General features: G+C 38.3%; 1 protein-coding gene across 2 annotated transcripts; it reads right to left on the bottom strand.

Annotated features, from left to right (window-relative positions):
- Nucleotides 1-11197: 11197 nt before the first annotated feature.
- Strit1 (small transmembrane regulator of ion transport 1) lies at nt 11198-13837 on the bottom strand. Of its 2 annotated transcripts, none has more exons than XM_035451065.1 (2): nt 13825-13837; nt 11198-11292 (listed from the first exon to the last, which is right to left on the bottom strand). In XM_035451065.1, exons 1-2 carry the CDS (start codon nt 13835-13837, stop codon nt 11198-11200), a joined length of 108 nt encoding a protein of 35 aa, XP_035306956.1. The 2 variants fall into 2 exon arrangements, with proteins under 2 accessions (XP_035306956.1, XP_035306957.1); XM_035451066.1 differs by having other exon boundaries at nt 11198-11289.
- Between the last annotated feature and the right edge of the window lie 1597 nt (nt 13838-15434).

The raw sequence follows: 15434 nt of genomic DNA, 5'->3' as shown, positions 1-15434 counted from the left end.
AGACCTGCCTGACAGCAATCCCTGGACACCCTGGAAAGAAAATGGGCCACAGCTCCTCGACTGCACTGGATCCAACTTGCTCCATTTCAGCTGACACTCCGGCCAGAGGTTCGGGTACTGACTTCAATCAAGTTGAGGATTTCAAGCGAGATCTTCAATCAAGTGAATCCCATCTAACATGGACTGGATACTAACATTTTCTTTCTACAGGACCCCACATGACTATCATCGTCCCATTTCAGCAGGAAGTAACTTGGAAAATGCTACGCCCCCTTTCCCCATTGTTGTCACTTAGGATAGTGTATATACCTAGTTAGGAATAGCTTCCTATTGTTTATGACTTTAGGGTTTAGTTAAAATAGATAGTTATCTTCTTATATTTTACCTTTATACTGTTAAGTTTTAATCCTCTTTTAGACTAAAAGGGGAATTGTAGGGGAAGCTGTAGCCACGCCTTCTTAGGGGCTGGCTACAAGAGTACCTGAGGGCTTGTGAGGGCGTGGTCAGAGTGAGTAGGGGGACTGCATTTTCGGTTTCGGTTTCTCTTTGCTTCTTGCTGTACAGACTACCACCGGCTGGCTGGTTCGCTCTGTAAGTAAGGCTTTTCCCTATTAAATACCCTTATATTTCTACCTGACTCCGTATTGGTAATTTCTTACTATATCAAGGTGTTACAGCCTGTCATCATCTGGGAAGAGAGTCTCAATGAGGGACTGTCTAGATCAGTTTGGCCTGTGTTTGCCACCTGTGGGGCATTGTCTTGATTGCCTTAACTGACGTGAGAAGACACAGCCTGAAAGTAGGCAGAATTATTCAGGAGCCACGGTTGGGAAAGCAAAGAGAAAGCTAGCTGAGCACTAAGCATGCATTCATCAATCTCTGCTTTGGAGCTCTTGCAACTTCCTCACAGTGGTGGACTATTACCTGGAATTTGAGCTAAAGCAAAAACCGTTAGCTTCCCAAGTTGCTTAGAAACACGTAGTGTGTAATGGGAGTTTACCCTCAAAATCCTGGTTCCTGAGCTTTGCTGCCAGTGTCCTGAATTATAAAATTATCATACTACATACTGCTAGAGAAAGAACATGGTTCAAAAATGATTTCTACAGAATACATCAATTTCCAACCCATCATAAAAATCTGAAAGTATATGTCCAACCAACATAAATCAGGTGCCATCTGTATTATTTAAAAAAAAAAAAAAAACCTTACATGGCTGAAATGTGTAAGCTATTTCATGAATATACAAAAATCATTTTGGATAGCACATGAACTTCTCCTGGGGAGATATGAAGAAACATCTGTCTGCCCCAAATAATGCTAAAACAGACCAAAGAAATGAATCCACCAAAATCTAACTTGGTGAACCAATAATTTTAATTTTGGTTACCTATAGGATCAGAGGCAACTTATGGCCAGCTACATCATCAAAGAAAAGTCTTTAAACCACCAACCATTAAACACTTATATAAGTTACCTGTAGAGGGGTGGAGTCTCACCTAGGACATACTTTTAACAGGCCCCAACTTTTGCAGGCCTCATGTGAGTAATCACAACTGCTGAGAGCTGAAGACGGAAATAGACACAGCATGATGGGAGGTAGCATCCCACAGTAGATTGGTTTTAGTAATTGTTTCCTCTGAGGAAAGGAACAGAATTAAGGATACTTCAAGGTAAGTTGAGCTGATGACTGTTCTCTATATTGTCTGAAGTTTTCAGGGGAAGCGGTTAATTCATTACATTCATGACTTTTAATAGCACAGTTCTCTTCATATGTTGTCAGTGAGAACTATGCAAGAATCTGAAACTCTTGACATTTCAAGAATATGTGTTAACTTCCAAGCACTTGGGTAAAAACTCAGCTTACTGTCCCTACCTGCAATTATGGGAGAAGGATTAAAGTTTCTTCGATTTTTTCCTTTTATTAATTATTTTTAATAATGGGTTTTGAATGTGAGTTTTTTGTCATGAGAATGGCTTTATTATAAAGGCAGTTATCTTTCTCCTGCTCCTTCCATTACTTACTTAATAATGCTTCCACCATTTTACAACGTAGCAAGAAGGCACTTGCTAGACAAGACCTCTTCTTCATGGACTTCCCAGATTACAGAGCCATGAGTCAAACGAATACCCATTGTTTATAATTTACCCAGTCTGTTACAACAGCAGCACATGGATGAAGACAGGTGTCTCCCATGTTCTTCAGGAGAGGGAGACAGAAGCCAAAAACTTTTTCTTTTCTTCTCTTCTCTCTCTCTCTCTCTCTCTCTCTCTCTCTCTCTCTCTCTCTCTCTCTCTGTGTGTGTGTGTGTGTGTGTGTGTGGTATACATGCATGGTTTTGTATATGTGGGCACATGTGTGGAATGATGTTCTATCACCCTTTCCCCTTACTCACTGAAACAAGATCTCTCAGTTAAAGCAAGAGCTTGGCAATGTGGCTACAGTTGCTAGCCAGCTTACTCTGTTCCCTCTCTCTGACTTCCAAGGCTACCCGGAATCACAGGCAGACTGACACGTGGCATTTATTTGGGTTTCTGGAGATCTGAACTCTGGTCCTCACACTTGCAAGGCAAGCACTTTATCCCTTACTCCATTTCGTCAGGCCCAGAATAACCATCTGTTCTCCACAGGACTGAAACTAGCAAAGTGTTGGTTACATATGAGAAAAGAAAGTAAAATGAAAGAAAATAATAAAAATAGCAGAAAGAATAAGGAAATCAAAAGTGAATGAACCCAGCCTCACCCCTGAAGAGGTGATGTACTCTGACTCCCATGGAATCCATTACTGTTATTGTCGATGCGTTCTAATAAAAAGCTTATCTTTAAAAGAAAATGAAGAATACGTACCATATCTATAGCATTCCCATGAGACTGCTGTGTTTATGAGACTAAAGTACTGTGTTTTCTAAGACAAAGTGCCTCTCGTGCTGAGCATTTCTCAAATAATAGAGGTAAGAAAAAATGCACAACACACCAATTTCTGAGATTCGGAGCACACTGGATGCAAAACACTAAAAATCCTATTTCCATTTATTCTCATTTCTGAACCAATTTTTCAGAGCAAGTAACCTACAACTCAGGATGGTTTCCCAATGACCCTGTTTCACTCAGCACCAAGATTGCAATCAATATGCTAACTCATCTCATATTCATGACATAAGCTCCCAAAATGAGCCTTTCAGATGCATATCTGTGTTGTTTGGAATTTTGAGTATGTACAGCGCTATCCACCCTGCTAGAGAAGATGATTGAAAGTGGACTTATATCCAGGATAATCAATATCCCTAAATTCTGTTCTATCTCTACCCTTCAATGGAAACTACAGGTCTGTGTCCATTCATGATTTGCTGGAAGGCTTGTAGGAAATCACACACTCATCTCACTCTTACAAAGCAAAACTCATTTCTAAATGAGAGTAAAGTAAAAATAATACTTCCATCCACCTCATTCTCACCTCATTCTCACTGGCTCAAAATATTACTTACATGCTTTAGGTGCTCTTTCCTCTAGGGGAATCTCAGGCTGGTGTACATTTATGTTTTAACTGGAAATGCCCATTCTAAATAGGAATGGAGGAAAGAGCAAAGAGAGAAGCAAATTTTGAGAAAAATACAAAAATAAGGGTTTGGAGTACATAAATAGAAGGAAATAACTTCTTTTAAAATGAGAGAAACTTAAATTATTTTATACCAAGATCATCTATAGGCAGATTATCACTTGAGGATGCCATTTCTGTTTATGAGCAAAGATGTCTCTTCCAGGAGTCTGTCCTCGAGTAATTTTTTCAGCTCTATGAGGCTTGACAGTTCATGAAGAGTTTCACTAAACACTTCAAAATTCATTGGAATTTATCTCTTTCCCCAGGCACAGAGAAGAATAAGAACCTTTCAAGTGGGTTTTATGTTTGTATAATAACGTAGGGACTAAGAAAAGCAATCATTCGAAGATCCAGTATTGAATGTATATTTGGGAGGAGGGGAGAGAACGAGAGTGGGAGTGTTTTGACCACGTAGGGCTGGTCATGAATGTGATTTTTAAAAGTTAAGTAAGAAGTGGCTAACTCATTAGAATCATCTTTTCAACTATTAGTGTCTGCATTCTGAGAATGTAAGCTAAAGTTTCTAAAAAACAAAATTGATAAGATAAGATTTGTGTGCAATGAAAACAATATATAGTCATTATCTGAGCCTATGGTTAGAAAATCAGTAATTGTCTCTTTGAGAATTACAATCCGGCTTACATTGCTCTAGTGAGTATTTTCGGTACTCAAAGTTAGAACATCACCACCGTATATCCAAGAATACTGTCAGGAGAAAAGGAGATAATCTGACACCTAGGTCTTACTTGCTGATTATGAATTACATTCAGAGTCAAGAAAATAAAAATTGGGTTCACCCAAAATATTAGTGAAAAAATGTTATATAGCTTCTGTTTTTGTTTGTTTTTTGAGACAGGGTTTCTCTGTGTAGCTTTGGAGCCTATCCTGGCGCTTGCTCTAGAGAACAGGATAGCCTCGAACTCATAGAGATCCGCCTGCCTCTTGCCTCCTGAGTGCTGAGACTAAAGGCGTGCGCTACCAATCTACCACATGATCCAGCAATTCCACTCTTAGGCATATACCCAAAAGAAGCACATTCATACAACAAAGACATATGTTCAACAATGTTCATAGCAGCACTATTTGTAATAGTCAGAAACTGGAAGCAGCCTAGATGCCCCTCAACCGAAGAATGGATACAGAAAATGTGGTACATTGACACAATGGAGTACTACTCAGCAGAATAAAACAACAGAATCTTGAAATTTGCAGGAAAATGGATGGAACTCAAAGAAACCATACTGAGCGAGGTAACCCAATCACAAAAAGACAAACATGATATGTACTCATTCATATGTGGACCTGCTCTATGATACATAGTAGTGACCGTGCTTTGTCAGAGCTGTTTTTAATGATGTTGCTCAGAATGGTTTCCTCCCAGATGATGATTGAGAAGCTAACTTAAAAAAAAGAATGGTGTCAAGTACCACAGAGTAACAGAACTGTGCTGTTTTCTGGGATTTTGTTTTTTACTTTTTTGTTGTGGTTGTTGTTTGTTTGTTTGTTTGTTTGTTTTTGTTTTTTTTAACTGAATGTGCTGGATGTCTCTACAATTCTGTTCAAATGACTGCAGAACCTGGAAAAACTGTTGCTGTTATTGATGCATAAAAAAAAAATAGATACAAAACTTTGGATTGACCAAGATAAGATAAATAATAGAGTATTTTCTTTAAATTTGCCAAATACAACTAGACTGGACATTGTGAATGTAATTCTTATCTGATAATTGTTCTTATTGTTTATAGGTTTAGTACGTTAAGAGTTAAAATCTTTCTTTTTTATTTAGACAAAAGGGGGGAAATGTCACAGAATATTTGTTCATACTGTGTAAAAATATGTCACTTTGACTGATTTAATAAAAAGCTAAACAGAAAAAAATGTTATATAGCACCTCATGCAATTAGAAAATGCAGTGTAATACAACTTCATGTCATAATAAACGATTAATATTTTCTTGTAATGATACAAAACAATTGAAATTGAAAAACAATATATGGATCAGGGTCTGTATGTAAATGGAAGTAATATCTACAAATACACAAACACATTTCTGTAACAATAATAATAAAAATGCCTGAGAACTTGTTTGTTTCAAGGGTCTTCTTCAGAAATCTCTAAGCAGAGAGCTTGCAAGTTGCATTTTAGCAAATGACTCCAATGATTCAGGGTTGGTAGGTTAAAAACAACACTATATTCCTCACAAGAACCACCCAAAATGTAGTGAAAGATTAAATCATTCCAAACATTGCCAAGTTAGGATTAAACAGTCTGATCGAAAATGTCTCTTCTTCCTCTGTTTACCAAGCTGTCTTTACTGAGAGTTTTCAAACCAACTAATTTTTAACTTTATTCTTTGGTAATTTCATATATGAATAAAATGTATTTTGATCATATCTTCCATTGACAAATGGTAATCTCAGCCTTAACCAAGGAAATTTCTCTTTGTAAGGAATGACTATGAATAGAGGGATGGCATGGCTTCTTATAGTGTTGAGAATAAGTGATGACTGAATACTTATCTGTATACAAGATATTTTATATCACCTCCTCTAAGACTTGAAAAACATTGTGGAACATGGGGTGGAAAGAATATAAAAGCTGAAATAGAGAAAAGTAGGCCATCAAGCACTTTCTTCTGAGCATGACATAGCTAATCAGTCATCATTTCATAGCAGCTGTAGCTACCTGCACTTGGTCTGCACAAGACCAGACCTGTCAACCAACAATCACCAATCAGGAATAAGTTCTGCAGACCCAACCCTCCATGCTGAATTATTGGCTACTGATGGCTTCTGAGATAGGGACAGTCATTGTCTTCAGTTATGTCATCACTGATGATATAACCAGAGTCCAGTGGATAGTTCAAAACTCAGGATCACACAGACAGTCTTGGTAAACCTCAGAGAGGCACAAAGCAAACTAAAAGTCATGAATGTTAGAAAGATACACATAGGGAAGAGAGGTCTTTGAAAGGGTTGGGGATTCTGAGAGGGTGGTGGGTAACACTAACCATAAAACACCATCTTCATGTGAGGAACTGTTGAAGGACAGATGTGATGCGGGGATATGGATGGAAGATATGATCAAAGGGGCTGGTCCTGGGGACCGATATTTGCAGGATTTCCACAACACAGAGCAATAATATATCCAAGAGGAGTCCCAGTGAGAGCCCAACATTAGTAGTGTAGCAGAAACCAGAGGCCTAGAACCAATCCAATGACTCATTCCAATGAGCACTTGCAAGTAAAGATCTATGAAAGAGTTTACTGTGTGATGAAAGCTTCCTTTATGACAAGATTGATTTCCCTTTTTGACTATTTTTTCTCTTAAATTTTATTTTATTTTATTTTATTGGGGAGGGGTTGCAAGGGCAGTTACAAAGGGAAAGGGAAAAGAATGGAATAAAGATGCATGATGTGAAAGACACAAAGAATAAGTAAGAAGAAAGTTGAAAAAAGAGAAAAAGGGAGAGAAAAAACATAAAGGCAGGTGCATAGGGAAGTGTGGAGGATCTGGGAGGAGTTGGGAAAGGGGGGAAATTCTATCAAAGTATATTGTATGAAAAAATTTAATAAAAATAATTTTTAAAATGTTTTTGTGTGTATATGTATATATTCAAATAGGTGCATATAATGTGTATAAATGTAAATATGCGTTGTATATTGCATGTGTGTGGACACATGTTATGGCATGATGTGGAGGTCAGAGAACATGCTGAGAGTCAGTTCTTTTGTTCTATCAGGTAAGTCCCAGGTTCAAAGGGATCATCAGGCCTGTCAGCCAGTGCCTTTATCCATTGACCTATTTCATTGGCCCTATATCTTCTAATTTTTAATCGACATTTAGATCCCATACATAAGAGAAAACATGAGATATTTGCATTTCTGAATCTGGCTTTTGTCACATACATGATCTCCAGTTCTAACCATTTTCCTCCAAATGACATAAGTATGAGCCTCCTGAATTATGGCTGAATAGTCCCGGAGTGAGAGAGAGAGAGAGAGGGGGTGGGAGGGAGGGAGGGAGAGAGAGGGGGAGGAGGAGGAGGGAGGGAGGAGGAGGGAGGAGGGAGGGAGGGAGGGAGGGAGGGAGAGAGGGAGGGAGGGAGACACCTTTGTATGGGGACATACACATAATTTGGCTGCCATAAACATAGCTGCAGTGTTGATTCTTTGCTGGAAAAGCATGCTTGTGTGCAGTGTTGTTTCTTTGCTGGAAAAGCAAGCATGTGTGTTCTGCAGGGTTTTCCACACTCCACACTTGGCTCATCTTCCCAGTTCTCCTTTGAACACATAGTTAGATCAAAACTTTCTTTGCTTAAGTTTTGGCAAAAATACTTTCTGGGTGTATTGTAACTGCACCAATCAGGAGGCACACACATCTCCAGTGCTCTTAAACTGAGCTGTGGACACTGACATCATCAGACAAGTCACTTTGTGGATTTCCCACCCCAAACTAGGCCAGGGGTTCCTGACTCCTTTGAAGGAGCAGTACTCTCAGACACCGTGAAGTGCATGAGTTCTGCCCTACTAGGCTTCTCAGAGTGCAGAGCTAGGGTAGTCATTTACTTTTCAAAAGAAGGAAAACAAACAGTGGGTTGGTGCCAATGTTTTATATGCAATTTTAATACTATGAAGTGCATTTATTTGACATTTATAATTACGGTCTGCCTTTCAAACCAACAACATAAAATATCATTACTTGAAAAAGATCACTGCATTTTTTTGTTTTGTTTTGCTTAGGTTTTGTTTGGGCTTGAGTTTTTTGTTTGTTTAAGGTATGGCTGTTTTGTTTTGTTTGTTCTTTTGAGACAGGGTCTCACTGCTTATTCCTGGCTGGTCTAGAATCACAGAGGCCTGCCTTTGCCTCCTAAGTGCTGAAATTAAAGGTGTTTGCACCTTACTCAGCTGAGTGTGGTTTTAAGTTCTCTAGCCCTTAAGATACATAGAAAAAAATATACTGTGTTTTCAATCACTTGAAAGATTTATTTTCTTTTAGGTTATATTACTATAGTGGTTTGAATAAGCATGGCTCCAATAGTCTCATAAATATTTGGATTCTTGGCCAACTGGGAATAGCACTATTTGGAAAAAATTAGGATTTATAGCGTTGTTGGAGGAAGTATGTCACTGGGGGTAGGCTTTGAGGTTTTCAAAAGCTCATGCCAAACCCAGTGTCTCTCTCTCCCTGCCACCTGTAGATCTAAACTCTCAACTACTTCTTCATCTCCAAGCCTTCCTGCATGCTGTTATGGTCCCCACCATGATGAGGGTGTAATCAATGCTAGTATTCAGGCATCTTTACCGGCCTGTCCTTGGGGTTCTGACAAGATATGTCCTCAGCTACAGCTACTAAGAGCACCACCTATGCACATTTACTATGTTCCCTTTTAAAAGGGCCCTGTCCACCTCCCATCCTTCTCTCTTTCTTTCTCTCCCTCTGTTCCCCCTCTCTATCCCTCTCTCTTTCTCTCTCCTTCTTTCCTCTCTCTCCCCTCTTTCCTTTCTCCTCTCTCCTGTTCCTGTCTCCGGAGGCCTGTCTCCCCGCTTCCCTTTCCCTGTTTTATGATCCCTTTCCCCCCAGAAAACAAACAAAAAACAGAAAAACCCTCTGCTTGAGCCCTATCTCATGGCATCTTTCTCTTGAATGCCTCTTTTCTTAAATTACAACAAGCAAGCCCAATTAAATGCTTTCTTTTGTAAGTGTAAGGATTCAGGCATTATGGTAGCCTGACCCTGTCACCAGGCAGAACGCACTCAGGTAGTACCCTGATCAGCCCAGGGTTCTATGACTACACAGTCTGCACATGGGTGCAAAGGAACCCTTTAAAAGAAAGACCCACCCACTTATGCTCTCTTTCTGGCTGTTCCCCTGGAGCAGACAGGACTTTTCCTGTCTTCCTCTTCTCTTCTATCCTTTCTCTGTCTCTGTGTGTCTGTGTCTCTACTTTTTTCTCTTTTTCTCCTCCCTTCACTTTCTAATAAAATGTCTCACTTAAGTCCTATCTGCCTGACATGTTTGTCCCCCACCACAGTCACCCTCATCGCACCATGAAATCCACAAGGTCCCTCATACACTTTATTCCTAACAATAGGAGTAGCAACCTGGTCATGGTGTCTCCTCAAAACAATTTAACATTGGCTAAGATAATTACCAAACTGATGTGTTATTAGGTTACTTTTAGCTTGTTTTCAATTTTGGAAGTTACTGGGTTTTCTTTTTAATTTATAAAATATTCATATTATCTTAAAAATGAAACACTATAAAACAAGGTACATGTGGAAATATCTAGCTTCCACTGTTTGTGTGGTAAATGTTTAGTTACATTCATATTTGTTAAACTCCTCCTTTTCTTACACAAATGGTAGTAGATATTCCTGACTTTTTAAATGTTTCATTATTTTTATTTTACATGTATGAATATTTTTGACTGCATATATATCTGTGCACCACTTACTTGCCTGGCACCAAAGGAGGCTAGAAGAGGGTGTCAGATTCCCTGGAACTAGAGTTACAGACATTGTGAGGCTCCATATGGGTGCTGGGAGGTGAACCTGGATCCTCTGTAAGAGCCCCCAGTACTCTAAACAGCTGAGCCTTTTCTCTGGCGGAGCTAATTCCTTCAATTAACATTTTTTTGTTTTGGAGATTACATCACATAAATATGTAAAGACCTTTTCCATTCCTTTCTAAAGTTAAATCGCTCTTATATCATGTGTACATCTCAGTTGTTTCTGGCCCCTGCACATCACGCTATTTCGTATTTTTGCTGCTTTGTGGATATTGACATACACTATGAAGACAATAAATTTTGGAAGACACTAACTTCCAAATATAGCCCCAGAATATTATACCTAGCTGTGTGAAATAGTGCACACCCACATTCTCAACTACTCAATGAGCCTGAGGCAGGAGGATCTCTTGAGTCCAGCTTGGACAACACCAAGATGGTCTCCAAAAAGCAAACAACAAAAAAATATTACATGTTGAATTTGCAAAGGCAGCATATGAAAGTGCTTATCTCCCACAGCCTTACCAACACAAAAGATGCCAAACATTTGTATTTGCTGCACAGCTGTAAGTGAAGGTCTTTCAGTGTGGTTTAAATTATACTTTCATTATGAACCAGAGATAAGACCCGAATTTTTCAATTGTCTTTCGTCTCCTGTTTATTGCTTGTTCTTTAGTCCATTTATCCATTTTGGCAGGAGAATACAAAACCTTTTCTAATCTAATAAATTATCATTCTCAACCCCATTGCTTAATGTGAGTTTTAGCCATAATTAAACATATATTTCCTATTTTCTTGACACAGAAAACTTCACCTGAATTTTCTTAGATTTTTTATCTGTAATTTCAAGCAAGATCCTAAGATATTTTTATGCAAACAGATTCTAGTTTCCAAAAGATATGAAACATTGCAGCTATTTAACATGAGACACTTTTAATGGTCTGCCATGTTCTTGTTTTTCTTAGTTCTTCTAAATGATATCAGCCTGAAGTCTTCTTGCCTGAAGGAGAAAACATTTCATTACTAAAACAGAAAAGATCAATTCTAGAACAATTATGAAGAAACATTCATTATGAAAATGCTTACTTTTCTAGGAAAAGACAATGTAAACCACTATGATACAGCCTACAATCCATCCAACCAAGAGAAGAACGGGAACCATGAGCTGTGGTGATGTTGAGTCTGCTTAAAAGCAATGAAAACAAATTAAATAGACCCTTTTGGCATTAAACTTCATAAAGCAAAACAAGGAAAGATCTCTGGGGAAGCTAAGAAGAAGTGCACTATCATCAGGCTCACACATGAATATTTTTGTCTTGTTTTCTTCAGAAGATACCCTGCAACTGAATTGTAAATCCTGGATATTTGAAATATAAGCCTTGGGTTCAAACCACAGGTCACCCTTTTACAGTTCCATGAACTTGTGCAATTTTGAACTTGAAGCATCCTGCTGGGTAGTGGAACTTGAAATATCTACCTCCTGGATGCTTCTTCAGTCAAATGATATAGTGTGTGTAAAGCTTTGTAAACTTGACCCACCATGCCTGTGTTTAGTGGATAAAGAACATACTCATGAGTTTGTCCAGCAATGGGTCTATCAGCTGTTTACATAACAAGAATCCAATATAACTGTGAGGTAATTCCTACTAAACTGAATTACTCATAATACACAAGATTAGATTGTTTTGAGAATTGTTCCTGATCTCAATAACTAACTTTGATCTTAAATTTCACAGGAAAAAGAAAAAATCATACCTTACATAATCATCATCAGAAAAAAAGAATTTGTTTCTTTAAAGTCATTCTCTACCAGCACCAGTGCTGAGCTTGACTATGAGCAATAATAATCCAATACACATGAAAGACTCTTGTATAATGCTTCATCTCCTGTTTGTACCTAGTCTGTAAAAAAGCAATTTATATACATAGTTTTCTGTAATACTGTATGTGTCACTCTTGTTCATTCAGGGAATGCACAGGCATATATACCACACACAAAAAAACTGAACAGCAGCACAGAGAAACATCTTATAGAATTAATGTTTCTGTTTTAAGGACTAAGACATGGTCTTAATTGAAGAACACAATGAGATCATATGCCATTAGCTAAGAGAAAGAATGGATGTTCTTAGCAATTGTAGTCCCATTACAATTTCCATCACTTCAAATGTGAAGGGTGGTTAATGCTGTTAAAATAAAGTCATCAGGAGATGAGGAACTTCTAAAATTAGAAGATACTTTCATAATAGCCAACTTTCTGAAGCTTAAATGAATTTTAATAGTTTCAATGTTTTTTATGGAATGTTGAAGTCTTTCTTGTCTGCCAAAATGGGATTTTCTTGCTTCTCCTAATTGTGACCTTGAACAAGGCATGATGCAACAAAAGGAGAAAACTCCTCCTTAGCTGCCATGTTCTGTTGTTCTAAGGGTAAAGCAAAGATTATGAAACCTACTTCGGTCTCATTTGGGAGAAAGAATTTTTTTTTTAATTAAGGCATTATTAGAGTGAAAGTATATGACAATATTTTTAATTATTTATGTAAGTGATACAGCACTTCCATCAACTTCAAAGAACTTGAAAATTAACAGACATTTCAATTGTGTATAAATGTTTAATACAAGTGTATTTTAATAAAATTTTATAACACCTGTTTTAATAAAATTTGCACATCATCAAACTCTAAAAGTAATTATCTCTTTATTTGCTATGCATTGCAAAACAACACAAGTATCATCTGTGTATTTTAACCAAGTATAACTGCATTGGTCATCTTTTAACACCAATATTTTCAGTTCTATTATAATCTGATGCATCATTTGGAAATGATAATACATGAAACCCAATGTCCTTTTAGATCACTTACATTAATGGCACAAATAAGAATAAATCTTCCCTTTAAATGCAAGAGCCTTTCAAATGCTTTATTGTTTGTCTGGTTCCAAGCTTGCCAAAGTGGCTACCACTGGAAGTGTTCTTAAGGGCACTTCACCGTGGACCAACACTGCCCAGGTCTGAGGCCTAGTGCCATCACAATCTAGTGACTATGGACACATACTAAACTTCATTATGTCTCAGTTTTCTTAAGTGAAAAGTGGGGGTGATAATATATACATGTCTCACAATGTTGTTGTCAGAGTTTAAAGCAAAGATGTCATGTATGTATTTAAAAACTGCTTCTCATACAAAGATATATTCAGTCTATTTATTAATATTGGAATCAATTCTTTTATAGAAGCATATAAATATGAAATAAAGTTTAAGAATTAGGAAAAATAATTCAGATCTGAAGCATATCAGAGATGAGTAATCTCCATATTCTCATTTGATAGTCATAATACAGACTCAGAAGTGGGAAGGCGTCTCCAAACTTACACAGCCAACCTGCAGATCTGATGAAGAACTCAACTGCTCTTACTTCTGGCCCCAAAACCCCAGGATCTCAGGTACAGTTCAATACTGAGAAACAAGTAGTTTATAATTCACCTTTCCAAGAAAGCAGGAATGAAATTATAATGTTTCACTGACCATTTCAAAATTATTCATCTTACATAGTCCAAAAACTGCATATTTAATAGCTTTCTGTCACCACACTGAAACATGTAGCTAATGGTTCTTTAGTAGAGAGCCTACCATCCTCAAGATCAAAATGCTAAGAAACAAAGTAAAGAAGTCGGGAAGTTGTTTTTGCCGTGAAATCCCCATGCTTTACAGCTTACCTTTTTCAGCCATTATTTCTATTGTTGGGTGGCTTAGGCAGGGCCACGCGTCTTTCTTCCTTGTTGTTATCCTGAGCCTCTTTGAACTTTAAATAGAGAGATATCTGAAGAGCGTGGCAGCTGCTGCTCTCCTGCTGCCAATTGTCTACAGGGTGACACAGTCACTGGAAAGCACCACTCCTCCGTCTCCCATTTAACCTTCATTGTGGAGGAACAAAAGGCTATGTATAAATGTGTCCTAAAAAAAGTAAGTTGAGTTTTCCCAGTGCACAGGTGTGCAGATTGTTTATTCACTTAATGTTTCAGACAAGAACAGAATGCTCAGTGAAAATGATATGCAAATTAAAAATGAAATCAAGAGTGGAAGTTCTATTAAGGAAGGAAGGAGGGAGGGAGAAATATTAGTAAGAAAAGACTTTGCAGTTGGAGAGACTTGGGTTCAAATTACAACCCTTCAACTTCTGTAATGAAGTCCAGGCCTCTTACCCTGGGTACCAGCTTGATTTCAGTGCAATAACAATATTTACTGTAATAGCTATTCTTGGTTGTCACATGAGCAAATTACGTGAAGAAGTTGCCCAAATGCGTATGGTTTCTATTCCCATCACAGTGCTGTTTGCTGCCAAGTATGTACCTATGGCCTCATAGTATGTTACCTATAATCAATTAACTGAGAAGAGAAGACTAGGGCCTGGTTTACTGGTGGTTCTGTTCATTATTCAGGCACCACCCAGAAGTGGTGCAGCATTAGAACACCTTTCTGGGACAACCCCAAAAGACACTGGTGAAGGGAAATCTTCACAGTGGGCAGAACTTCAGGCAGTACACATGGTTATACAGTTTGTTTGGAAGGAGAAATGGCAAGATGTGTGATTGCTTACTGTATCATGGGCTGGAGCCAATGGATTGCCTGGTGGCCAGGCACTTAGATAGAGCATGGATAAAAAATTGGTGACAAAGACATCTCAGGAAGAAGTATATGGATGGATCGCTCCAAATGGGTAAAGGATGTGAAAATATTTGTGTCCCATGTAAATACTCATCAAAAGGTGACTTCAGCTGAGGAGTTCAATAAGCAAGTAGATAGGATGATCTGTTCTGTATGCAGTCAGCCTCTTTCTTCAGCCATTCTTGTCATTGCCCAATGGGCACATGAACAAATGGGGAGTGGTGGCAGAGATGGGGTTTGTGCAAGGGCTCAACAATATGGACTACCACTCATCAAGGCTGTTGAGTGCCAGATCTGCCGATAGCAGAGACCAACACTAATCCCCAGATATGGCATCATTCACCAGAGTAACCAGCCAGCGACCTGGTAGCAGGTTGGCTACATTAGACCACTTTGTCCATGGAAAGGACAATACTTTGTCCTTACTGGAGTTGAAACTTATTCTGTTTATGGATTTGCCTTTCCTGCATGTAATGCTTCTGCTAAAATCAGCATCCATGGGCTTACAGAACACTTTATCCAACACCGTGGTATTTCACACAGTATTGCTTGTAATCAATCACTTTACAGACAGAAAGTGTGAGACTGGACCCATGAGCATGGAATCCACTGATGTTACCTTGTTCCTCTCAATCCTGAAATAACTGGCTGAATAGAAAGA

This window comes from Cricetulus griseus (assembly GCF_003668045.3).
Source record: "Cricetulus griseus strain 17A/GY chromosome 1 unlocalized genomic scaffold, alternate assembly CriGri-PICRH-1.0 chr1_0, whole genome shotgun sequence".
NCBI lineage: Eukaryota > Metazoa > Chordata > Mammalia > Rodentia > Cricetidae > Cricetulus > Cricetulus griseus.
Note: the sequence above shows the minus strand (reverse complement) of the source record. Positions and strands in the feature narration are given on the sequence as shown.